This window comes from Dendrobates tinctorius, unplaced genomic scaffold, assembly GCF_039654945.1.
Source record: "Dendrobates tinctorius isolate UK_male_01 unplaced genomic scaffold, ASM3965494v1 ptg000029l, whole genome shotgun sequence".
Classification (NCBI taxonomy): Eukaryota; Metazoa; Chordata; class Amphibia; order Anura; family Dendrobatidae; genus Dendrobates; species Dendrobates tinctorius.
In genome coordinates, this window is record NW_027361697.1 from 51,819,317 (window position 1) to 51,846,527 (window position 27,211).

A 27,211-nucleotide genomic window follows, 5' to 3' on the forward strand; every position below is an offset into this window, starting at 1 on the left:
ATACATTAGAAGGATTGTGCCTGCAGTGTTTGCATACAGACGTATTGTATAATAATAGCTGTCATCTTAAATCAGACAAATGCAGGCTTGTATTCCTAAGGAAGCGCGCCCTCCTATCAGGCAGACTCTCTGCGGGTTTATCATCTCCAAGTAGAAGTATTTTTTATGGATTGTTTTTGTGTAGACTAAAATCGAAGTAGCGATGAAATCTTTATTTTTCCATTTTCTGTGCAGCCTTTACCCCCAGAAGCATTACAATGCATGTTCACGTCAGCTACTCGACAACAATTCGGATATGTTGAGCTACTGGGACAGCGGTGAACAGTTTTGTTATTGCATTAAATGATGAGCATTTTTCTCTATCGCTTGAATCCTATTACTTGGGATGGCTTTCTACCCATTAATATACATTTATATTAACCCATGACTGGGAAGCTTACAACTTCCGCTTTTACTATACTCATTGCCTAAGATTGAGCTTGTCATACTTACCGAAGGCAGTAGAAAACACACAATGCAAGCATATCACTAAGGTATAAATAATACTTATGTGCTGGTATCTTGGCCCCATCTAGATAGCAGCAGTCTTCAAGATGTTCTGTGGACCATAAATACTGTACCAACAGTTTTGTGCCAATTTCAGACAGGTCTATCAAATGCTAGAAGAGAAAACCATGCTACTGAAGCTAAAAGTGATGGTTCATCAAATGATCTACTGACTGATTTAGGAGAAAATTGGATGAATTTTATACCTAGCAAGTGACCATTCATGGGATTTTGGTTTTGCATTGCTCCATGCTTGGCCTGATTCACTTCATTTCTGCTTCATTTTCAAGAATTCCTTGTAAATAGCTCTTAGCCTGAGCAATCCTAAAAGAAAGATATTGAACTGAACCTTAAATAGCTTGTCATAGATATGGGTCCAAATACAAAAAAAAAATAAACTGAAGACAAAATAACTCACTGCTTGGACACTTAGCAATGACCTGTGATCTGCGGGAAACTTGGCAGCAAGTGGACACTTTTTCTGAATCTCTACCACCTTGCCATTTTTATTCAGTGTGTAGAAAAAAAGAAAAGAAACAGTGGTGCTCCTCTAAGGTAGTAGGTCCAGATTGGAGTCTGTACATGCAAAGATGAGGTGGTTTTACTTTTACCGGACCCAAGCTGTGCATCGATGGACACAACGCCACAGTTTAATCCGTTTCATTGAGCACTGATCATGGCGGCTCCACCTCAGGCAATTTGGTCATGGTAATGGTAAGAGATCAGGAATAATAAAAAAATAAAAACCTACGAAAATATAGGCTGGGTCAACAAGGGACTGGGAGAAGTTGGGCAGATGAAGGTTCTACATGGGAAGCCTCTTCTATTTTCTCCTTAACGAAGTGGTAAAAATGGGTTTGCTAACCCCTCTGAACAGAATCACGTATCAGCATTCACAGACTATTGCTGGGATGAGAATGAATAAACTCGATGATTTGTTTCAGTAACAGAAGGTAGAATCAATACGTGAACACAGTAGATATTATTAACACCTGATAAATTAGGTAAAACCACTAAACCGGTAAAATGAGAATATAAAATGAAATGCCTGGATATTCTATTAATAAGTGCATATCTACAAATTTTATAAAATAGTTATTAATTGAATTAATTGGGCATTATGATATTGACAATAAAACTGAATTCGGACGGCCGTACCCAAACTCCAACCAGTCAGAACTGCAAATTGAAGATATGCCTGATTCTGTTGAATCAATATCATTGGAACTGATAACATGATATAATCAAATAACTCAACAAGGCCACATGCCAAAACCAGGCATAGTTACCAAAATGGAAATTCCTAACAGGGATAATGTCTGGCTTTGTGTTTAGCTCAATGTGCTCAGCTGCGTATCGGACAGGTGAATGTGCTGCCTATCATTTACATGCATTAGCCTGATCTATAAATCAAAATTGGGGCTCCTTCACACTAACGTATAACTCGGACGAGTGCCATCTGATGTTTTATCGGATAGCACTTGGCTGAATATCCACCTATGGGCAGTGCAGATCTACATTTTGTCTCATGAGGAAAAATCTTAGCTTGCCGCGAGTGGCTCAGAAAATCAGATCATAGGCTTGTACGGGTGCGTGAGAAACATCGGACTGCAATTGGATGTCATCTAAGTACTGTCCGATTTATGCGGACACAGACAATGGAGAAGATGGATCCATCTTCTCCGCACCTGTGCTGTGATTCTCTTTCAAGAGAATTGGATCGCAGTAAGGTGACACTCGGAGCAAACGCTGATCAGAGTTTAAGCCAATTGTCATCAGCATAACCAAGCTGATTCTCCAGCATGAGAGAATCAATGCTTTTTTTTCCATGTGGACCATTGGTCCGTGTGGAAAATCAGCCATGTTCTTTTGTTTTGACCAAAAGATTTTTTAAGCTGCTCCATACAACAGAAAGGGCAGTAATGCCCTGATGGCAGCCCTGATGTCAACAGTTAAGCAAGGTAAAGATGAAATGATATCTAAAAGGCCTAAAGTTAAAGATTACTCATTTCCTTTGTACTTTAGACAAAAAGTATATATATTTCATATTTAAATTTTAAAAATTACAAAAAGGAAAATGGGCAGATGCCAAAGTTTGGGCACCCTGCCTTTTTATTACTTAGTCACACACACTTTTGAAAGTATCACAGCTTGTAAACACTTTTTTGTAGCTTGCCAAGAGTCTTTCTATTTTTGTTTGAGGGATACATTCTTCCTTGGAAAACTCTTCCAGTTATTATTTATCATAATTTTTACTCATTTATATGGCGCTATTAATTCCACAGCGCTTTACAGACATTATTGGCACTGCCCCTGATGGGGCTCACAATCTAAATTCCCTGCCAGTATATCTTTGGAGATTTGTGTGAGTTTTGTGATATTCCTGGTTCATCTTGTATGCATTGCTATTTTGAGGTCTAGCCACAGATTTTCAATGATCTTCAGATCAAGGAACCGTGAGGGCCAGGCCATTGTAAAACTTTCCGATTGCGCATTTTGAAGTAGTCTTTTGTGGATTTTGACATGTGTCTGGGATCATTATCCATTTGTAGAAGCCATCCTCTTTTCAACTTCAGTTTTTCTTACAAACGGCATTGTTTGCATCAAGAATTTGCTGAAATTTCATTGAATCCATTATTCCCTCAACACGTGAAATGTTACCTGTGCCACTGGCTACAACACAACCCCAAAGTATGATTGATCCACCACCATGCTTAATGGTTGGTGAGATGTTATTTTCCTGAAATTATGTACCCTTTATTCTCTACACATACCTTTGATCATTGTGGTCAGAGTTCTCTTTTAACTTCATATGATACAGGAGGTATTCACAGCTATATTACGTCTCCAAATAAGTATTTGTGTGCCTTTTTGCAGAATCACGCTGATAGGAGTTGCATGAGGGTGTAAAGGAAGGATGTAAATGCAAGTAACAATATTTTTGTTAGATTTAACAGTACAACATCTGAGACTATGTTTAGTTTTGCCTTCATTCCTCCTTTACTAGCTGATTGCATTTCAAATGTCAGGGTTTTTATTACTGAACACATACTATTCTTTTCTTAAAGGGGTTGTCCGCTACTCGACAACCCCTTCTCAATCTCTATGTTTCCTCCCTTGTAAAATAATTACTTCTGTAACCTATACTCACCACCACTGCTGGCACCGTTTCAGTTTTGTCAGCACTGGCTCTCCCAGGGATTGCGTCAAATTGTTATGTTGCATGATTCCTGCAGCCAATCAGCTCTGGCTTCACTCTCCTCTTCTATGGATATAAGTGACACCTGGATGAAGTGAAAGAAAGTGAGAGCTTTGGCGCTGTCTCACTTTCTCCAGATGTCTTGATTTGTCCAAAGGAGGGGATAGTGTAGCCAGCGCTAATTGGCTGCAGGGATCGCATGACACAACAATGTGACATGATCCATGGGAAGCCAGTGCTGATACCATTAGAACTGCACGGGCACCAGAGGTGAGTAATCACTTAAATTGGGTTTTTATCTATCTCTGCCTGACTTTCTCACAACCATCCAGCACTGGTTCCTGAAAATCTCAATTTAATTCCTGGCCGCAGTGATTTGCTATACATTCACTGGACTGCTGCAGTCAACCACTTGCCTCAACGGTGATTCTTGAATGTATGGCCCAAGACTGCCAAGTCCTGTAATTGGCAGTCACATGGGTGTATGAGATGTCAATGTTACAGACCCAGTAAAAAGTACTAATGGGACCCAACGGAACATTGGAACTGGAGCAATGAGAGATTTAACAGGAGATTATTGGTTGTCTTTCATTCTGCAATTAGGTTTTTTTTTTTTTTTTAAATCCCAGATAACAATTTTAATATCATCTCTCCTTAACCTTAGGAAACCTTAATGGAGCTGTCCAATACCTAGAAAAAACCTTTCTAATTGAATTATTTCACTTTGTAAAAAAAAAATCCAAAAACAGATTCTCACCTCCTGCACCGATGCTGTTCCAGCAAAATTGGAGTTAATTATCCCACGGTTCGAGTGACATTTATGTTACGCAAGCTCTGTGGCCATTCGGCAGCTACTATTGAGCTGCAACTCTCTCACTCTCAATTCTTATGCCTGTCTGAGGTCTGCAGCTCAATAATAGCTGCTGATTGGCTGCAGGGTTTACTTGGCATGACAATATCATGCGAGACTTGGGAGACCCGGTGCCTACAATGCCGGAACAGCAGCGGTGTGGGGAGTGAGCATTTGTTATACTTATTTTAACAGGGAGACTACTTAATCTAAAATGGGGTTGTCCATTTGGTGGATCACCTCTTTAAGACACATCAGTTTTAATTTATTTGTTTGGGATGGCACCAAGGTAGTTACAGCCAAGGCACACTTCTCTGGTGCTAGCAATGACCCATGGTTGAATGACCCTGAATTGACCTTCCTTGGCCTTATGCGCTCCATAGATTTCAATTTTCAGAAAATATCTAGGAAAACGTTCCATCCTAAAATAGAGTCACCAAGTGGTCTCAGAACGGTAAAGCGCTTATTGTTGCTCATTGTAGGTTGGTTCCGATAATGTATTGAAAGCCTTTGTTGACACCTGTGAAGGAATTGTATTATTTCCATATTTATTGTAGGCTATACATCACTGTTTCTATTTCAGTGAATACTGGAAATAGAAATAAGGCCGTGTCGTCTGTATGTTTCAGACAGTCACGCTTTTGCATACAAAACTATGAAGAACTATCACTCACGACGGAGCACATTTATTGTATCAGCAAAATGGAATGCTTTTAGTCTTTATGTATGACTCAGGTGTCAGTGAGTGGAGCAGATTGGTGACCATTTACATAGAAGCAGCAAATAGCTTTTCCTTCATTTGCTCACAAAATATTTCATCTAGCCTCTAATAGAATATAATGGCCTTCATGTGAGTTTAAACAGAGGTTTAGGTCATGCCCCAATCCATGGACCTATGAAGATGCGCCTTTCTGCATGGCTCTCGATTTATTTCTCAGGTGCACCTGTGATCATTATCCGGGATGGAAACCTGATCTGCTACATAGGAAGAAACCAGCATTATTGCTAACATGTAAAAGTTGTGTGGTCAGGTGGTAGATTTTGTATTGGGGACTAGGATCTTTTCATGGCAAGTAAAATTGTAGCGTGCATAATCCGTGTCTATCATTCATTTTATGGTAAAAAAGAATGGATCTGACTGACACTAAATTAATCCATTATAGCCAAATCCCACCATTCTACTTAATGGGTTGTGGTTAATTTATAGAACTGTTAAAGGGAATATGTCACCAGATTTTTTTGCCCTCTTATTTGAGAGCAGCATTATATAGAGACAGAGACCCTGATTCCAGCAAGGTATCACTTATTGGGCTGATTGCTGTAGTTTTGAAGTTTTGATAAAATCACTGTTTTATCTACTGCAGATCTAGCAGTTCTCTGAATGCTGAGCTCTGTATAACCCCGCCCACATCACTGATTGGCTGTGCACAGTGTACACAGATAGCTGCCAATCAGCGTTGAAGGCGGGTTATACAGAGTTTCTGAATATTTAGGAATACAGATTTACTAGTCCTATAATGATAAGCTCCCGCTGATAAGATTGTAATTTTATCAAAACTGCAAAAAGTAGCCCAGTAAGTGATACATTGCTGAAATCAAGGTCAATGTCATTGTGGTTACATTATGCTACTAGTAAATGACAAAAAGTTAGCAGGCTTCAGAAATGTAAACAGAGCCTTTCTGGCATGACGGCAAAATAAAAAGATGACGTATAACAAAGTCCAATTGTCTGAAGGATTCGCCCTCTCGGACCACATTCTCTCTTCAGCTCCACCTGGAGCCACCGTATGGAGTCTCTCCACTCCAAACACAACGCACAAGACTGCCTCTCAAGTCCAGCCATTTAAACCCAGATCATGTGACTGATCACATGACTGTAACATCACACAGGTCCTTTTAGCACAGGGCTGTGCCGACTCTGCAGGTGGAGATATGGTGGACATCTTCCTACCCTCTCTATAGATGTCCACCTAAAACCAGCCCATGTATGCAACTTTAATTTAAAGGGAATCTGTCACCTCATTTTTGATCTATAAGATGCGGCCACCGCCATCAGGGGCTTATCTACAGCATTCTGTAATTCTGTAGCTACGCCCCCGATGTAACCTGAAAGATAAGAAAAACGAGTTATATTATAGTCACCGGGGGCATGGTCCGGTGCGGTGGGTGTCGCGGTCCGGCTCCTCCCATCTTCTAGCGTTGATGTCCTCCTTCTTCTGCCATGGCTCCTGCGCAGGTGTACTATATCTGGCCTGTTGAGGGCAGAGTAAAGTACTGCAGTGCGCAGGCGCCGGACCTCTCTGACCTTTCCTGGCGCCTGCGCATTGCAGTACTCTGCTCTACCCTCAATAGGGCAGATAAAGTACGCCATGGCAGAAGTAAGAAGAAGGACGTCATCTCTAGAAGATGGGAGGTGCTGGACCAGACTGCGACACTCATCAGACCAGACCGGACCTCCGAGTGAGTATAATCTAACTCGTTTTTCTTATCTTTCAGGTTACATCGGGGCCTTATCTACAGCATTTCAGAATGCTGTAGATAAGCCAATGATGGCGGTGGCCACAGCTTATAAGCCAAAAATGAGGTGACAGATTCCCTTAAACCCCCACAACATGTAGTGTGCTGGAGGAAAGTCCTCTGGTTTACCATCACTGTTGCCATTATGTGCAGTGACACATATCTCCCCTCATATACCGCGCCAGTGACCCTGTCACAAGACCTACATATTTTTGTGTGATGATATATACAGTGGTATAGGTAGTGTGAATACTCTGTAGTCTGTGAGAGAATTTCCAGTACTGTGTTGGTCAGTGTATGGATTAATATTTGAACATCTGGTAACAAAGGCCATAGGTTACTTACAAAATCCTCGTCTGGGCCTTACAGAGGTAGAAACATTTTAATGCTAAATTCCTATTCCTGGTTATATTTATCAGCCCAGTGAGCTAGAAAAATAATGGCAGCAGGCTTAATGTGTGCTTTGGATTTCAAATCTAAATCTCCCTGCAGAGCAGTGTAAAATGTTTGTTCCTAAAATGAGCATTTAATGCCTTGCATACATTTAAATGAAGAAGTATTCCTCTCCATAAGCGGTAAGGGACAGCCCTTGAAACCATCTCATGAGTTTCTAATGGAAGCAGAGTTAAAACGCACTTAGTCTTTATACCTGAGGACCATTCCTTTATGATAGACAACATTAAGTCTGTTCGATTTTATCAATTAAGAATATGATTGTTAAATTAATTGTGCCATAGGGTTTAACATTTATGTAGAAAGAAAGGAGAGGCATGAAATATAATTGTAGAACTTATGTAGTTTAACTATACTTGAACGTCACTATTTTAAGCCAAAGGGAAAAAAAAATAGGGAGGAAATAATATTTATAAATGTCAAGCTTGATTGAAAGGTTTTACAAAGATTAGCAATACAGTGAGCATAAAATATATGGATGACATAAATATGTATCTATGATTTTTCCATTATAGGGTGAACCTGGTGAAGCTGGAAATCCAGGTCCACCTGGTGAAGCTGGTGTTGGTGTAAGTACTTTTTCTCTACGTCACATGTAAAAATGAGAATTTTTCCCTAAAACTTTGATTATATAGGACACGGCAAAAATAGAAAAGTGTCCGGCACCGCTGCGCCGCCTATACCTCAACGATCATAAGAGGTCAACCACACATAATACTAACACTTAAAACCTCTAAATAAATGCAACAGGTGCTCAATCTATATAGAAAAAGCAATATGGCTATGTACAGCAAGAGAAAAAATTAAGGATGGCACTCACCATGCGGTATAAACTTGCTTTATTAAGTGCTGCTCGGCTCAGGCATGGGAGACATGTGCAAAGGTACGGACTACGGCCGTTTCACGTTGCTGCGCTTCAACAGGTCCTGCAGGACCCGTTGAAGTGCAGCAGCACGAAACGGCTTTAATCCGTACCTTTGCACATGTCTCCCGTGCCTGAGCCGAGCAGCACTTAATAAAGCAAGTTTATACCGCATGGTGCGTGCCATCCTTCATTTTTTTTTCTCTTGCTGTACTTTGATTATATAGTAAATGACCAGAGAACAATTGTTTCTGGAACGTTTCAATACTTAGTGTCGGGATGGTCAGACATAGCCATTATTGTCAAATTGGGCCTCGTAAAATAGCAAAATATTAGTCAAAATGATTTATTTTCTTCTTCTTTTGATGAAATGTGAAACTAGTAACAGAACCATAGTTATTTAAAATGTGTCCTGTGTTAACAATAAGAAAAAAAATCATTTTTCTTAATGTGACTGTCTGATTTATTGGAACCTTATGATCATGTCTGCGTTACTCAAGCGTGTTGACTACTTCGCTTCAGCTGTCTGGCAGCTTAAATATTGCTTTGCAAGCAAAGAACAGAGCTAAAGAAAAATTAGCCTTGGGATTTGAGGGATGACATAGATTCATTAAATAAAGACTGTACAAGGCGTTTAGAGCTTCTGGGTTTTGTAATCTTAACAAAAGTGAAAATAAGGTTTTAGTCAGTTTATAAAAAAAAAAGAAGGACTACAAAGGACCTAATCTTCTTACAATCCCAGAAAGGCTTTCTGAACTCTAAAACCATGTAATCTATAATCCATATATATTTACATATTTCTGTAGGGCCCTAAAGGAGAGAGAGGAGAAAAAGGAGAAGCTGGACCTCCAGGAGCTGCAGGACCTGCTGGTCCCAAAGGTCCACCAGGAGACGATGGCCCCAAAGGAAATCCCGTAAGATAATCATTCATTTATTAATATTGTCATGTTTTTGATAAACTATTAGCTATTATACTGACAATTTCTACTTCTTCATCTAAAACTTTTAGGGTCCGGTTGGTTTCCCAGGAGACCCTGGTCCTCCCGGAGAACCTGGTCCAAGTGTAAGTACTATGAGTTAAAACTGTTGGTGCACTATAAGCCTACATTTTTTTATTGTATTTTTCAACTTAATTTACATGGCAAAATAAACTTAATGGTTTTCACTCGTGGTTTCAATACGCACTGGATGGCACTATAAACTTTGATCACCAGTCAATCCTAGTCCTACAAAACACTTAAAGGAACTGAAACTGAATAGGAACAGTCTCTTTCATACAACATATAACCCAACTATAGCTATAACTCCTTAAGGAGATCGAATAAAAAAAATTCAGAAATTCCATTTATTGGTCACCACACCCACTACAAAAAGATACCAAAAAAGTGATTAAAATATATATCCCAAAGCAGCATTAATTGAATGTCAGCTCAAGATGCAAACAATAAGCTCTAAGGCTACTTTCACACTTGCTTTGTTTTGCAGCGCGTTTTTCCCGCCAAAAATCGCATGGAAAAAACGCATACAAACACATACAAATGCTGCGTTTTTTTCAAGCATTTTTATGAGCATGCATGAAAAAAACGCAGCGTTTTTATGCGTTTGTATGCGTTTTTAGTGCATTTTTACCGCGTTTGCATTTTTTTCCAACATTAGTTGGCCCCTCACACTAACCCAAACCATGACTTTACTAACCCTAACCCTAACCCTTAACCAAACCATACCCTAACCCTAACCCTTAACCAAACCATACCCTAACCCTAACCCTGACCCTAACCGTTAACCAAACCATACTAACTCTAACCCTTAACCAAACCATACCCTAACCCTAACCCTTAACCAAACCCTACTAACCCAAACCCTAACCCTAACCTTAAACGCTAACTAACCCTAAACCCTAACCCTTAACCAAACCATACTAACCCTAACCCAAACCCTAACCCTAAACCCCCTTAACTAACCCTAACTCTAACCCAAACCCCTAATTTCCATTGTCTAACCAATGGTCAACAAAAAAACGCATGCGCAAAAAAACGCATACATGAGCATGCCAATGCGCACATATGCACACCCATAGACTTATAATGGGTGTCTTGCTGTAAAAAAACGCATTGCGCACACATGCGTTTTTTTGAGGCAAGTCGGACGCCCAAAAAATGCAACAGGATGCATTTTGTGTGCCCGAGCGCACACCACAAAAAAATGCATGGGCGTAAAAACACACACACAAACGCATGTGTATGCGCACATAAGCGCATCCCATGCAAAATATAGGGAAAAAAAGCGCATGCGTTTTTTAGCGCTAAAATACAGCGCAAAAAAACGCAAGTGTGAAACAAGCCTAATACATGGCGATCAAAATAGAAAAATGTTTTTATTCTCAGCAAAATGTGACACAAGCCCCCAATTTCTTTCTCTGCAAAGTTCTGAATCTTTTCAAACTATAAAAAAAATATAAAAATCTATATATGGTAACTTTTGAAAGGCTGTAACTGAGACGAATGAATGACGTCAAAATAAAAGTTTAAAAACGATGGTGGAATTGGGGTATTTTTTCATCATTTCATCCTACTTGGAATTTTTTTCCTATTTTTCAGGACATGAAAAAATGAATTATGTAATTTAAAACTCCAACTCATCTAACAAAAAAAATAAGCCTTCAGATGGCTATATCCTCAAAAATATATATAAAGCTATGAAAGAAGAAGTGAAAAAAGTGAAAGCGAAAAAGGATCTGTCATAGGCAAAAAAAATTGCTACTTGCCCAACTTTGATCCAATATTTAGATCGCACTCGGCCATGCAAGTCAATGAGTACGTGGGAAATATTGGACTGCACTCGGATGACATCTGAATGCAGTATGATTTCCGCGGCTTCACACAATGGAGGAGCTGGAGACATTTTTTTCTCAATCTTCTCATCTGAGAGAACCGGATCATGCTATCATGCTATGCTGACACTCTCATCAGAGTTTAATCAGAGTGTAATTTGCATAATCGGCCCGATTCTCGCAGAGAAGAGACTCTACGGCTGTCTGCACCCGCCCTAACGGTCTCAACTATTGGAATGCCCAACTTTTTAAGTACTACTCCAACAAATCACCATAAACATATTGGTTTATTGGTTCTAAAACCTTTATGCATTGTACTGTTTCTATTGCTATAAATTCAGTCACCAGTAAGAGGCTGAAACATATTCCATATGAAAAAGAAACATTTTGTTTAAAAAAATTGTGTTCTATTCTGCTGAGTTTTCCTTTGCACAGCCTGCATAGGGAATGTTTCATTTACATATTCATTTCATCTAGACACCGATGCATTTTAGAAACTGCTTGGAATTTGGATTTTATTCAGATTCTTTGTAATTTTCTTGCCTTTCAATATGTTCTCTGCAGGGTCAAGATGGCACAGGTGGTGATAAGGGTGAAGATGGTGAACCGGGCCAGCCCGTAAGTATGAGTGCACCTTAGCTTTAGTAATGTCCACTATTCTGTTGATCCATTCTACAGCATTTAAAAAAATGAGATATACATTTGTACATCATGTCCACCAGAAATTGGTAAATAACTATCTTTTTTTTTTTTAATAACTACAGGGACCTCCCGGACCATCAGGAGAAGCTGGACCACCAGGTCCTCCAGGCAAGAGGGTGAGTGTAGTTTCTCAGTGATTGCGAATGAGCACAGGAGCAGCCGCCTACAATTTGCGATGCTGAATACAAACACATTGTAATACTGAGCATTTCCTGGTGAAACAAATGGGAAAAGCCTACAACCCGAAAAAGATCTAAGCAATCATGACTAAGGGATGGCTCCAAGACGAATGATTACAGCTGGGCGTAATAGAATATTGATTCAGCAACAAATGAAGGAAGGCAACAATTGCTGGCATTAAATCTACATAGCAATAACTGTTACATACTTTATGGGGAATCTGTCTCTGGGTTTATGCTGCATTTTTTAATTATAAGGCATACGCTGTGATTCATTAAGAGTGGCGCTACCTGCGAGGGATGTGGAGTGGCGTATGCCACTTAATTAATCTGGCACAGTTTATCAGTGGCTTACGCCTCCATGCACTTCACCAAAAATCTTACTCCAGTCAGAGACTAGAGTACCATTTCTGATAAAAGAAACGTTGCCCGTTTTGAAGAATTTGATGGGCAGACAAAGGCACTTCCTATCACACATGCTTCCCAGTCCTACACATTTTGAAGGAGCTGCTTGAAACTGGTGTGACTGCTCAACTACGCTTTGCTCTACAATTTGTGAGTATTCAAAGCGTTTTATGCTTTTTTTCTGTATAAGTCAACCCCATAGAGTCCTTTAATCCGCCCCAATATGTGTGCATATTGCGGAAACCCTTGATATTCATAAGCTGCTGATCCCACCTTTGAAATTACACAGTGTGGGGAGAAATTCAACAACTAGTAAAGGGAGGGATTGGAATTCCAGCCAGTCAAGAATAGAAGGACTCAGAACACAGTTTCCAGAGAGCCCCTATCCCATTGAGAATGAATGGAATAGCAGCATGTATGGTCACCGCTCTGATCCGATGGAGCATTCTGAACTCGGGATCAGTGGGGGGGTCCGACACCTATCCTTTGTCCAATACCAGGAGCTATGATAGTATGCAAATTATGAATACATTGACTCATCTGTATCATTTCAATAATTTTGAATGCATCTTATCTTCTCCTCCATTATTTTTACCATAGTGCTGGATATCTGTAAGGCCTGTTCACTAATAAGGCTTTGTGGATGCGCTGCTGATAGCTTTACTATACTTGGATATAAGCAAATGTAACAAAAATTGCATTTGATCCATGTCACATGTCTGATCCTTTCTTCTAGGGACCTCCTGGGTCTCCCGGTGCAGAGGGAAGACAAGGAGAGAAAGGTGCAAAGGTGAGCACATACACTCAGCAATACTTTAAGGCTCTTCAATTCCATATTCACTCAGATTAGAATATTAATTGTTAAAACTATTTCTGTAAGGGTGAATCTGGATCTGAAGGACCTCCAGGAAAGACAGGGCCAGTTGGACCTCAAGGACCATCAGGAAAACCAGGTCCTGAAGGTCTAAGAGGAATTCCAGGGCCTGTGGTGAGTAAACATTTAATTTATCCATATTTGTCAGTGTTAGTAATGATTTACTGTATATGATAAGGTCAGTTTAAGAGTTCTATCCTCTCCAATATTTTGTTTAGGCATAATGTAAAGTTATTATAATATGTAATATTTAGGAATTTTATAATATACTGTTTTGATGTTTTCATATTATTTAGGGAGAACAAGGTCTTCCAGGTGCACCAGGACAAGATGGACCCCCAGGCCCAATGGTAAGTGGCATACACAAGTTCTTACTTATAAGGCGTAATGCATATATAATGCATGAAAGTCCTGAGTATTATCACTGTCTCAAAATATCCAATGGTAACTACAAACAAGTTAATGGCTTAAGGTCCCTATAAAAATATTCAGAATTGAGAGTCCTCAGTGGTTGATACCTTTTAATGGCTAACTGAAAAGATGGTAACACATTGCAAGCTTTCGAGACTACTCAGGTCACTTCATGAGGCATAGACTATTAAAAAATGTGAAGAATCACATATTTATGCACAATACTATATCATTAAGGTCCCTATATGCATTATCGACGGTCTAATGTATATGGAGGCACCGGCCAACTGATGATGGGGAAAGATGTCTGCTTTCTGACTTCCCATCGCATTGTTCTCCCTGAGATAAGCCACTGGTTGAAGTGAAAGGCTATTTCATAGAAAAAATCCACTTAAGTCCACCAATACTGAAAATGGCACTTCCCTAGCAATGTACAAAAACCAATGGAGGCAGTGTTTAAACTGACACCAAATGAAGAGAATCATAAATGTAGACAAAAATTATATTTATTAGACTATTAAAAATCCATAAAAATAGCTACTGTAATGTCATACAAACAAACATACCCCAGGGGGGCAGTATCAACTATAGCTCCAAAAAAAAACTTCCGAATTGTATAGAGGTTTATATTTATGTCATAATGAAAAATAGATATAGGCATATCTTAGACATAATTTCCATAAGCACACCCTGAATTGATTAGATACAAAGGGGAAATGTATAGGGAAATATGTATACCCCATCAGAGAGTGACACCAAAGAATCCTATTATACTGTGCCAAAAAAGCATTCCTCTAAAATTAAGATAGTGTCACTAAAGTCTCCGGTTATACAGTCCCTTATATAGTGTGTATTGACCACACAATGCATATAATACATATGTGCAAATCGCATAAATACCAGCTAATCCACAGGGGTGTACTTACTAAAAAATAAAGAGAGGTAATTGCCGCTTGTGATGCTATCCCCGCGCCCCGACGCATGTTTTGCCCGCTTGCTTCTTCCGGGGCGTCTTTAATATTTAATAGAAAACACAGGCGTGCTTGGCCAAGCCATCGCGCCTGTGAATGGGAGATTTGGCTGAGAGGGCTGTTGGTCAAATGATTAGCCAAAGCATTGTTCGGTAGACAATCATCTAAGCCTTACATAGTTACTTGCTATATCATCTTCTTATTACCCTACAAGCTGGACAACATGACCTTAATGCAGGTTTCTGGGACATTGGAGATGTATTTGACATTATTCCTTGAGTATTTCTTAAAGGACATTGAATTATTTAAAAGCTTCCTATGAACTATACAATTCTTGTACACTATAGAATGATAAAATCCTCTATATAAATACATACAAGTAGATACTCCAGTTACCCCCATTTAATCGGTTTATCTTATGCTAAGTTACTGTCTATGTTACGTTTTATGATATTTGTACAGATGATACAGTGTCTATTTGTTTTATTTAGGGTCCCCCTGGACTTCCAGGTCTGAAAGGTGATCCTGGTACAAAGGGAGAAAAGGTAAATCATTTTTCAGATGTCATCAATTTCCTTTTCCAATAAAAGGGATTTTAACATACCATGTGTGAGCTCTCTGCCCTTCCATTTGGTCTAGTTATGTAGTCTGTTTGGGCTCACTTTTAGTGGTACCTTTTGGAATGTTCCACAAGATATACAGTATGACTCCTATTTATACTACTGTGTGCCTATACAGTTTTTGGATGGACCTTCCTGAAGGATTTTATTGGTGCTAATATATTTCTTGTTTTTTAACAATTTGTAGGGACATCCTGGTTTGATTGGTCTTATTGGTCCACCTGGAGAGCAGGGTGAGAAGGGAGACAGAGGACTTCCAGGTCCACAGGGAGCTCCTGGATCCAAGGGTGATGGTGTACGTGTGAATTATTATATTTTTAATTTTTCCTACTAATAGCATTTTATTTTAAGTTTCTCAATGATAAGATTTTTTACATAACCATATTATCTAAAGTGTTAAATCTCTACTAACATACCTATGTATCTCCAACAGGGTATTTCAGGTGCTGCTGGCCCCAACGGTCCTCCTGGCTCTCCTGGCTTGCCTGTAAGCATCCAATAAAACATCAGTTATGGTGATATAAATATTATAAATGATAACATACATAGACTGCCATTCAAAACAACAAAGCTGGTCAGAAGTTCAAATGTTATCAATGGAGGTATTAATTTTTTGGATAGAATATTTTAGCGTGATCAACATATAATATTCTATAGCTTGAGATTTATATGTGGGGTAGGTTTTATTTCCCCTGTTAGAGTCTATTGTTTCCATCAAAACAACCACAGAAGAGGTTTGTGCCACTAACTCAGATTGCCCTGCCTCTTTCATTTCCTATACGTTCTCATGGATAAGCCATATTTTAATGGGATAACCATCTAGTATATATATATTTTTTTAATTGAAAACTCTCATGGCCTAAAAAAATTTAATTTAAGAACAGCTTGAGAATAAATATCTAAACACATATAGGGTAATTATCTGATTGTCTTTGTTGAAAGTAAAATTGCAATTCGCAAAAATGTTTTTAACTTTTCTAAAGCAACTGGTTAAAAATTCTAATATTTATTCTTATTTATTTCAAGGGCCCTCATGGTCCCAAGGGTTCCAAAGGTTCAAGTGTGAGTATTTTACACTTTATTGTTGTATATTTTCATCTGTAAGATTTTCTTCTTTCCCTTACGGCATCCAACATCTTTTGTGCTTTCTAACTCACGTTTAGTGTATTCTAAGCCTTTCATCTCGATCTCAGGGTGCTATCTATTGTTTCTGCTCTTTATTCAACCCTTCAGCTATTTTAAACTTCACAGAGACAAATCTTTAGGTCTTTTCCACAATTTATTCTTTTGCATTTGATGAACGTTCATACTTTTTCATTAGTTTTTACTCTATATCCACTTATTTACTTTTTTTTAAACATTGATTTTAGGGTCCTTCAGGTCAGAAGGGAGATTCCGGTGTGCCTGGACCTCCTGGTCCACCGGTAAGAAACCTTTTCAACTTTGAAGATCTGTAGATGTTTAAAAGCTAAGTTTACTTTACTTATTTTAACAGTAAAGCAGAAAAACTCAATAGCTAATATAAATCTAGATTTACAACTAGATTTCTATTCCGTATTCACATGATGTTTATCTCTCTTCCTGTATAAATATAGCTTTTTATGTAGGTATATGGATCAAATCATGAAATGTTATCCGTCTTGGTATATAGTTTGTAGTTTGGAATTTGGGACACGCTTTCCGAAAAAATATAATGAATGAATTAAAGGGATTATTTAATCATATATTACCTATAGTTTAAATGAGGTTTTTGTGTTTTTTTTGCTATATGTGCTGTGTTATATTTTTTTAAAATTGGCAATGTTTGTTTTTCACATCATGATTTTTATTAAAGAGTAAAATTAGTAATTTTGCAATTTTCACACTGGCCACTGGGGCTATTTTAAACTCATACTTCCTGTCCTTTCAGGAAGAGTTTTTAACAGACTTGTCATTAGAGGCAGGAAAACAAGGACAGATAACACCTTTATACACTGCTAAGATCCACCAATCACAATAGGTGATGCCACAGCTGACCATGCTCCCCTTTCCCTTCACAAAGATATTTGCCTTCATTAGATGCTTCAATACAAAAGATTGGGTTGGAGTCAGTCAATTGCTGCAAATTTACATGTGAAATTACTGATACAATAGGAAGTTATGGTCCAAAAAGGCCTCAATGACCAGTGTGAAAATTTCAAGATTTCTAATTTTTATTTTTAATATTTTTAAAGACTGTGATATGTAAAACTTTTTTTTTTTACATTTCGAAAATTGTTTGAAATATAAACTTCACGCAAAAACTTGATTTAAACAATACGTAATTTTGTGATGAGTTTGTGATGACACATTCCCTTGAATGAAGATTTATTCAAAATCTATAGAAGTGCTGAATTGAAAAGAGGTGGGATTATGGGAGCAAATTTGGACAGATAGATGTGGGTTAAAAGTAAGGAACTGACCCTCTTTATTGTGATAGAGTCATACATATGATTGCAATATTACTATAACATAAAGGCTTACCATCTGGCAGAAGAAGTGTAACTTGACTTTGTCTTTGCTCAGGGTCCACCTGGAGAAGTCATCCAGCCATTGCCTATCCAATCACCAAAGAAGACTCGTAGATCCCCAGATGGCATGATGGCCGATCTTGGAGACAATATTTTGGATTATGATGGTATGGAGGAGGTCTTTAACTCCCTCAACTCACTGAAACAGGATATTGAGCGCATGAAGTACCCAGAAGGATCCCAGAACAACCCTGCTAGGACATGCAAGGATCTTCAGCTCTCTCATCCTGAGTTCCCTGATGGTATGTAGGCAAAAATAGATAGTAGTATTAGATAAAATAGTAATATGTCCTTTCCTATTAGATAAAATAATACAATGTCCTTTCTTATTAGATAAAATAATACAATGTCCTTTCCTATTAGGTATTGCTATATATTTTACTTGAAATGACAAAACTAGTAAGCATTGTAATGCATTTCTTATTTATCCTAAAGATCCCTAAATGGTAATTTTCTAACATCGCGGATATTACACACGGATTTCAACTTTCTCATTGACCCCGCAGTCTTTATATTTCCGTGACTGCTAATGAAAACGTGAAATCACATACCTTACATATATTAAAAGCGTGTCTGCCAGTGTGATCAGCCTTATTAAATACAAGGCTTGTATTTGAGTCACTGATTATTTTACTCCTGTCTGTCTCCCATGTAATGCGCAATAATTTGACCAATTCATCAAATGCTACGTGCAAAGCAGAGGCTATTGTTATATACCATAATCTGGCGACAGTCAGCAGAGATACAATTTATGCCAGTCACAAACTGACTATCATGTCAGCCAGATTAACCTATTCTTTTCCAGATATGACTGCGTTTTCTTCGGTAATGCTTTTTGAATGCAATGTTATAAAATAAAATGATTTTTTATCATTTGGAAAGGTATAAGTTTGACACCCACACAGACAGTAAAATATCATCATTTATGATTAACTAGCAGTTAAGGGTTCACAGCTGTGTCATTGTGGCTTGTTTTATGTACATATAGACTTCCATTATAAAATATTTTTGCTTTAAACAGTAGTATAAATTGATATCCTATTGCCTATGCCAAACAATCTACCCTTGACGTAATGGATAAAAATGTATGCAAAAAAACTCTCATTTTGCCATATGATTGGCCTATAGAAACACAATAGTATACTTTAAATATCAATTGGTATTCAGTTTTGTTATATAAAAAGAATAGATATAAAGATATTGTGTAAGTCCAAGTTATAAGTCAAGATGCCAAGACATCTTCAAAAAAATCAGTCAAATGCTCTTAAAACAAACAGCCAAACATTCATGCTTAACACGGCCAAGCAAGCTTGAGTTCTCAAAAGAGTGAGTATAGTAACCCGCTATCACACATCTGACGGTAGCTTACCTCCCATGTTGGAAAAGGGTTGGGTGTGTTAAAATCCAGGAAACCTGATTCTTCTTTCTCCTCATATCTTCTATCCAGAGAGAGTTGGAAGATCCCAAAAGACATAAGATAGTGAGCTGGTCCTGCCTTCATCGTGAGGTTGGGCCGACTTTGCGTTTGTGTTTGGGCACACTTTAGTCTGTTTTGTTTATTTATACTATTGACATTACTGATCACAAATCGTTAATATAAGACTGCATTACAATCTTAGATTAAAAATGTTAACAGTTAGAAAATACCTTCATGTTTTATGATTTTAAAATGTGCATTTCTTATTTTTTATCTTAGGTGAATATTGGATTGATCCGAACCAGGGATGCTCTGGAGACTCATTTAAAGTCTACTGCAACTTCACTGCTGGAGGAGAAACTTGTATATTTGCAGACAAAAAGTCAGAAGGAGTAAGTTACATTGTCAGTAGCTTAATGTATAGAACATTTTAGTTTTTAGATTTTTTTTAAGCATGATTACCATTTCTGGAATAAGGGACCTCTCTGAATACTGTAACTCTGAGAACAAAGGGAATCATTTTATTCCCTAGAATAATCATACATTATAGCTAACCAAAGTAATAAATGTGTTCTTCGTCTTGAAAACAGGTACGGATTTCATCATGGCCAAAAGAAAACCCTGGTTCCTGGTTTAGTGAATTCAAGAGAGGAAAGCTGGTAGGTCCACCAATCTACTAAAAACCATGTTAATTAGGCACAAAGAGGAACTAGATTACAGATACAATTTTAGACAATTTTTGGCAAATTGTAATAAGCTGCAGTCATATATCTGCACTCCTCAAGAAAAAGCTCTCAATGGGGTTCTTCACTTGTTCTGGATTTATCTGGACATAGACATGAACTCAATGTCCAGTCATAAAAATGTTCTATGAAGGATGCTTCTATTGGTCACCAGACAGCTCTTTTGTTCCATATGATACCGAGACAAGTTATGAGTGGTCAAGAGTGATGCAATTAAACCAATTAAACAAGTACAATTTTATGACTTTAAATACTCTTTAGAACAAGCCATACACATAACACATTTCTAGGCCAAACTTTCGATCCTACATTACAAATTTGGTACTCAATAGATTGATACAATGAGGTGTCAAGATTATGTATTTGCCACTGACAGTTTTGTCATTTCTTCCCTGTAGCTGTCCTATGTTGACGTTGAGGGCAACTCAATAAATCAAGTTCAAATGACCTTCTTGAAACTCCTCAGTGCCTCCGCTCGACAGAACTTCACCTACAGCTGCCACCAGTCAGTAGCCTGGCACGATGCAGTAAATAATAACTATGACAAGGCCCTGAGGTTCTTAGGTTCAAACGATGAAGAAATATCCTATGACAACAGCCTTTTCATTAAAGCTCTGCATGACGGATGTGCGGTAAGTAAAAACAATGATATATTAATACTGATGACATGATACAAGGTATTACGAATATACAGGTACTGACATAACTTGAAGCTTGTGGGTCTCAAAAGAAAATCTCTAGTATGTCCTCCAGCTATCTTTGGTCTTTAATAGTATTGGTCTGGTAATATGGGACAGAAGGTACTTTTGGAATGGGTACAACTGCAACACCTGCTCACATAACTGTAGTTATGTCACCATATGGATGAATGGACTAATTATTAAGTGTAGGAAAATATGAAGTGAAAATATTAAAAACCATGATCACGCTATTGGAATCAGGAGCCACTGATTATATACTCCGGACACTTATATACAAGGTTTTCTAACAAGAAATACTTAATTCATAAAATGTCACTGGTTTGTATTGAGGCACAGATACAGTAGCACTGGAATAATACAATATATAAATGAATGAATACACTGAAATACAGAAAATATAAAACAATACATAAGTACAGAAAAGATACATATGCTTTACTCTCCAGTCTACTAATAAATGACAGAGGGTTACGCCTGTAAACCATAACCACAGTCTGAATCAGTTCCGAATGGATGTATGAACTGAAATATCAAATCGTATCATCAATGGTTGAACAATGCACTTAATGGTGCTGGTCACTGTGATTTCATATCAAGCAGTATGCCGCTAAAGAAAAGTCCTGCATAAAATAGTGTCATTCCGTACGTTCCTTTATGTCATGCAAGGCAGATGGCAGTGCATTCTAGCCGGAAGCGCCCCTGTACCTTGGCTTGTGTGAAGGGGCATGTTAGAGAGGTGTGTGACATCAGTGTTGAACACTACAGGGTCTCAATGCGACCACAAAACACTAGATGTTTTGTGCCGCATCGAGACCCCGTAACCTTTATCAGTAGACTGGACAGTCAAGCATATGTTTTAAGTGTATTTATTCATTTTTATATTGTATTATTCCCGTAATACTGTATGTGTCACCATACAAACCAGTGACATTTTATGAATTAAGTATTTCTTGTTAGAAATCCTCCTATATAAAAGTGTCAGGGGTAAATAATCAATGGCTGCTAACTCAAATAGTGCGGTATTGGCTTTTAATATTTTCAATTTTTATTTGATTGAGTATGCATCACTACCAGCAGCTACATACCCTTTATGGCCCCTCAAAGGATCCAGTGCTTTCAGGACAATTAGCGCCAGAGACTTTTGTACTTGTGGAAAATATAAAGTATTGCTCTGTTTGTAGGCTAAAATCACACTACACAATATGATAAACGTGTATCACAACTAGAGTTGAGCAAATTTTTCAATATTCGGTTCCGATTGTGATCTGTGTTGAATATTGTATTTGCAATATTCACCGAACGTAGCTGAACGCCATTGGAGTCAATGGGAGTAGAAATTAACGAATATGTTAGGAAGCGATCATCAAACATACATTCGACACGAATTGGGTACCAAAATGGCACAAATATGGCAAATTTGGATTCGGCGATCGCTTCCAAACATATTCACTCATCTCTAATCATACCCAATAGTCATGTATCATTAGGAGGTTTTCAGTGACTCTCTACATGTGCCTGGCGCTGATGCTCAGTTCCAATACAAGACAATGTACTGAACCCACTGGCTGGATCTTGCTTCTCACGTAACTTTCTATAGGGGATAGGTTAATTGACGAAACCTAAAAGCAAGTAGAATTCCCATAGTTAGTATCTGTCACTTTTTAGAACTTTGACTTGAATGTACAGGATATTCTGTACCAAACAGACTGCCATTCCCTCCATACAAAAGGAAGAATGAAAAATATAAATCTTTTAGAAAAGACGGTATTTCCTCTTACGTTTCAGGAGGAATCCTTCTTCCATGCTAAATGAAAATGAAAAGGTGTTTCCACACCAGCAAGCACAAATCCATGTTGTGCATTAATGCGTCTCCTTTGCTTTTGATGGACATTTGTTTTAATTTCTTCCGAGTCAGTAACAAGTGCTGCAACATGTGGAAATTGGAAATCTTTACTGATGCAGCTGCTTTCATGACTTATGGCAAAAAAATTCCAAAACATACTCCAATCAGCAATCAATAAAGTCTCTGAATCAATAACAACTAGAATAATATGCATTGTAAGCCAATTTGTCCTTCCACAGAAAAGTAATATAAAATAATATGAAAGGATTCGACAGGAAAGGAAAGGCCTCTTTCACACTTCAGTTTTTTGTGTCAGTTAAAATCCGCCAAAAAGGCGGAAAAGCGGATCCGTTCCTAACTGATGTGAACGGATGCCGAAGGATCCGTTTTGTGACGGATCCGCAGAATGAAGAATTTTAAAGGAACCGCTGGCCGGGAAGGAGAGAGAGAGAAAGAGAGAATTTTTTTCGTCCGCCAGAAAGGATTTCAAGGTTAATTTTCTCCCTGACTTCCTTTCTCCGGGCATGCGCACTGGAAAATGCGGATCCAACAACAAAAAAAACGTTGCAAGGTCCGTCCAGGCATGCCGGCGGACGCAAAAAATTTAGCGGATCCTCACAAAAACGGATCCAACGGATGGCCATCCGTCAAGATCCGCCAGTAATGCAACTCAATGGGGAAAAAAACGGATCCGCAAAAAAAAATGGTGGATCCATTTTTTTCAAAACCTGGCGGATTTTGACTGATAGTCAAAAACGGAAGTGTGAAAGAGGCCAAAGCAACAGTTACCAGTAGTGATGAGCGAGTATACTCGTTGCTCGGGTGACCTCCGAGTATTTTGGGGTGCTCGGAGATTTAGATTTCGTCTTCTCATCTGCATGATTTGTGACTTGTAGACAGGCTGAATACATGTGGGAATTCCCTAACAAATAGGCATTCCCCACATGTATTCAGGCTGTCTGCAAGTCGCAAATCGTGCAGATGAGATGACGAAAACTAAATCTCAGAGCACACCAAAATACTCGGAGGACACCTGAGCATGCTCGGAAAAACACGAGCAACGAGTATACTCACTCATCACTAGTTACCAGGTTAAGAAAAGTCCATTATGACGACATACTCTAATGTCATTTGGTGATTGGAGGCTTTTACTGTAACTATTTTTATAATTGTTAGATTTTCAGTCTTTAGAATATCTCTGAAGTTCATAGGGCTGGAATGTTAGAACTTTTACTACATAAAACAGATTAATATAGCATGTATGATAGTGTTCTAGAGTATGTCTCATCAGACTTGATGACGTATGTATAAGTATTCTGGAAAAATGTATTGCAAGGGTCTAAATTCAGATATATGTAGAATCCATACTGCAAAGTTATGACTGTTCCCTATTAAAATGCAGCCATAGAAATTACATTAGTAGACTTGGTGTATTGCATTTGCAAAACCCTATTAGGAAATTGGGGAAGAGTAACTATACAATACTTCTTTATACCAATGATGGACCTACAGGGAATTTAATATTTTAAGTGGAAGCCATCATCACAAAATTCCCTATTGTTTAAATCAGGTTTTTGTGTTATGTATCTTTTAAAAATGATGGACAATAAAAATTAAATAATAGAAATCTTCCAATTTTCACACTGGCAACTGGGGCTCGTTTAGAATTCCTATTGTTTTAGGGAACAGAAAGGTTATGGTAGCCACAATGGTAGGATCCCATCCCTATCTCTCGCATTGACGTGTCTAATGAGCATGTGCAAATGTCATTGTAAAGGGAGCTGGAGCTGGGTCAGCTGTGACATTGCCAGTTGTGAGATAGAGGTCTGTCACTATAATCTTGCCTCTGTTGATAAGTAACCTTGCTGTAAACCTTCCCTCAAAGGACTTGGACATTGAGTCTAAAAAAGCCCCAGTGACCAGTGTGAAAATTGCAAGATTATGATTATTTTTTTGTTGGTAAAGATCTTAATATGAAACATTATCCCTTTTTTTTTTTAAATACATGTAACACAAAAGCCCGATTTAAACAATAAATCATTTTCAGATGATATCTTCTCTTTAAAAAAGTGCAGAAAAATTATACAAATTACTGTAATGTATTTGGTAAGAGCCCAAGTTTGTGCAACTCTTGTTACAGATAAGCGTAATAAAAATACATTCTCATAAATTGGTTCAATAAATGCTAAATATGGGACATTTATGCTTCTTCATATACTGATGAATAATCTATATTATTCTTCTTTTTACAGCTGAGAAAAGGATATGCAAGAACAGTCCTTGAAATCAACACACTAAAGATAGATCAGTTGCCAATAGCAGATGTTATGATAAGTGACTTTGGGGACCAGAACCAGAAGTTTGGATTTGAGGTCGGAGCGGCCTGCTTCTTAGGTTGAGACTGGAATCTGGACAAGCAGCTTAATAAAAAGTGTAAAAAAAAAATCTTCTTAAAAAAATAAAGCGTCAGGCTTTGGATACCACCAGAGACGTGTTCGCCACATGCAAGTTTTGAATATGGATTGTGCAGAGGGGAAGAAAAGCAAAATACATAGAAAAAAGCTCATGGCATATGAGTTACTTAGAATTTGGCATGTGCCCTAAACCTGGGGCAGAATCACATGACTTAAACAGTTGCAAAAATATGAAGGACTTAGATGCGATACTGTAAAGACAGCTGTGTCCTCCTTTCAAGGGAAACTTTTGGTGCTGAAGAACATCCAAAACAGGCTTCGTCCATCATAGGTGCTATTCTTGTAAATGGGTTTACCAAATGCTGTATACATGTAGTTACTCTGCATACTTATTATCAGGCTTGCATGTCCTTTTCCAAAACTTGCATGTGACTCTGGGTTGAGCCATAAAACAAAGAGCAGAATAAAACCCCAAAAGGTTCCCCACTGTCTAGACCGGATGCAGTGTTTGTACTGTGCAAAATTCCATGTAATTCCAGTGGACTCCAACCCTTCTTTCTGACTCCAAATAAAAATCCCTTTGTATATATTGATGTGGAAGACCTCTCTTATTTGCTGTTGCTGAACAAAATAAATCTATATAAATATATATATATATTTACATTCTCTATATATAAAGCCTCAGGTTGCCAAACTGGAAAACAGAAATGATAATCTTAAATTTCACTATTTTTGTGTTGCATTTTTCTTTTGCAAAATGAAACCATTTTGGTGCAATATTTGATGGTGCTAATACCTCATTCCAGGATGTTGTGACATGCATGTATATACCTAAAATAACTTTTTTTTTTAATTATTATTTGTGGTCAGGGGAAAATGTGTATTAAGAGAACTATTTCTGTATAAGATATTTGTCAATTTTGTGTGAAGTCATTGGTCATACGCACGTATGTTTAAATTTATGTATCATCGAGGTTTGTGCAACTTTTAACACGTAATATTAAAACTGGACGCGAAACTGTCATGTTATGTATTTGTTCAGTGTCTAAAAATTATCCCAGACTGACAGTAGATATGTTAATATGCGCTGACTGCTATTTATGTTACAGCTATTCCAAACAGGCACCGTAATATGTTGGTCAGCAAATCACTACTCCATTAAACCCATGAATAGCTTTCAGATATTTATGTACACAATTTTGTCAAGGTCATGTGATTCTACCTGGTTGCATAGCAAAATAGGAGGGGCTGCTAGTAACGCCAGTTTATTCGACACCCAAATTTTTTAAAATTAGTCTTCCAAACTTCTTGTGTTTTTCTTTTTTCCTCCCATTCTGGTTTCAGTTGGAAAATAAAGATAAAGATTTTCACATTAAAAATAAAATTCTTTTGTAATTATTTTTCATAATATATGTAAGACTTGAAAATTGTGTGTTACTCTTTCATAAATAAACTGTTAAATTAATTGGTCTCAGATCCCACTAGCTCATTTCCCCGTGACATTTAATTAACAGGATATAGAATAAACATTTTTTTCTCTTTTGCTGTTTATTTTTTTTTCTATAAAAAAAATGTTACTGTCACCTCAGAGAAGATATGAAATGTTATCAATAAATTCAAGTCTTGTTTACTTTAAATGTTCCTTTCTTTTCTTAAAAGAAATACTGGGTCAAGTAAAAAAAGAAAAGCAGAAAAAATAATAAAAGAAGAGCAAGAAATTCTGTTATGACAGTCAAAAATAGTTCTTCTTTCTTCAATACTGGGCAAGATGCTTTTCTAATAGTAGAATGTCTCTAAGCTACTGTTTACTTCCCACTCCACATAGTGACCGAAGATACATTGATCGTTTCCTTCATGCAGGAATCTCATTTAATTCTAGAGTGATAAGGCTTTAATGTTTCCAAAGAGTTTTGGTGATTTTAGTGCAGCATTATTAAAGGGAATCTGTCACGCCATTTTTGGACTATCAGCTGCTGGCTCCGCCATCAGGGGCTTATCTCCAGCATTCTGTAATGCTGTTGATAAGCCCCCGATGTAACCTGAAAGATAAGAAAAATGAGTTATATTATACTCACCGAGGGGCGGTCCGGTTCGGGTATGGAGGGTGTCACGGTCTGGTCCGGCA

At 37.9% G+C, this 27,211-nt stretch overlaps 1 protein-coding gene across 1 annotated transcript in view; it reads left to right on the plus strand.

The window, feature by feature from the left end:
- The window catches only part of COL11A1 (collagen type XI alpha 1 chain), a 248,884-nt gene extending 222,161 nt beyond the window's left edge, over nucleotides 1–26,723 (plus strand). The window contains exons 50-67 of the mRNA XM_073571713.1: nucleotides 8,081–8,134; nucleotides 9,234–9,341; nucleotides 9,437–9,490; nucleotides 11,822–11,875; nucleotides 12,022–12,075; nucleotides 13,280–13,333; nucleotides 13,424–13,531; nucleotides 13,714–13,767; nucleotides 15,291–15,344; nucleotides 15,607–15,714; nucleotides 15,853–15,906; nucleotides 16,446–16,481; nucleotides 16,790–16,843; nucleotides 17,964–18,210; nucleotides 19,665–19,777; nucleotides 19,976–20,044; nucleotides 20,527–20,760; nucleotides 24,925–26,723. Of these exons, the coding sequence (XP_073427814.1) occupies nucleotides 8,081–8,134; nucleotides 9,234–9,341; nucleotides 9,437–9,490; nucleotides 11,822–11,875; nucleotides 12,022–12,075; nucleotides 13,280–13,333; nucleotides 13,424–13,531; nucleotides 13,714–13,767; nucleotides 15,291–15,344; nucleotides 15,607–15,714; nucleotides 15,853–15,906; nucleotides 16,446–16,481; nucleotides 16,790–16,843; nucleotides 17,964–18,210; nucleotides 19,665–19,777; nucleotides 19,976–20,044; nucleotides 20,527–20,760; nucleotides 24,925–25,071 (1,656 nt within the window). The 3' untranslated portion in view covers nucleotides 25,072–26,723. The remainder of the gene's footprint in view (nucleotides 1–8,080; nucleotides 8,135–9,233; nucleotides 9,342–9,436; nucleotides 9,491–11,821; nucleotides 11,876–12,021; nucleotides 12,076–13,279; nucleotides 13,334–13,423; nucleotides 13,532–13,713; nucleotides 13,768–15,290; nucleotides 15,345–15,606; nucleotides 15,715–15,852; nucleotides 15,907–16,445; nucleotides 16,482–16,789; nucleotides 16,844–17,963; nucleotides 18,211–19,664; nucleotides 19,778–19,975; nucleotides 20,045–20,526; nucleotides 20,761–24,924) is intronic.
- Nucleotides 26,724–27,211: the final 488 nt, after the last annotated feature.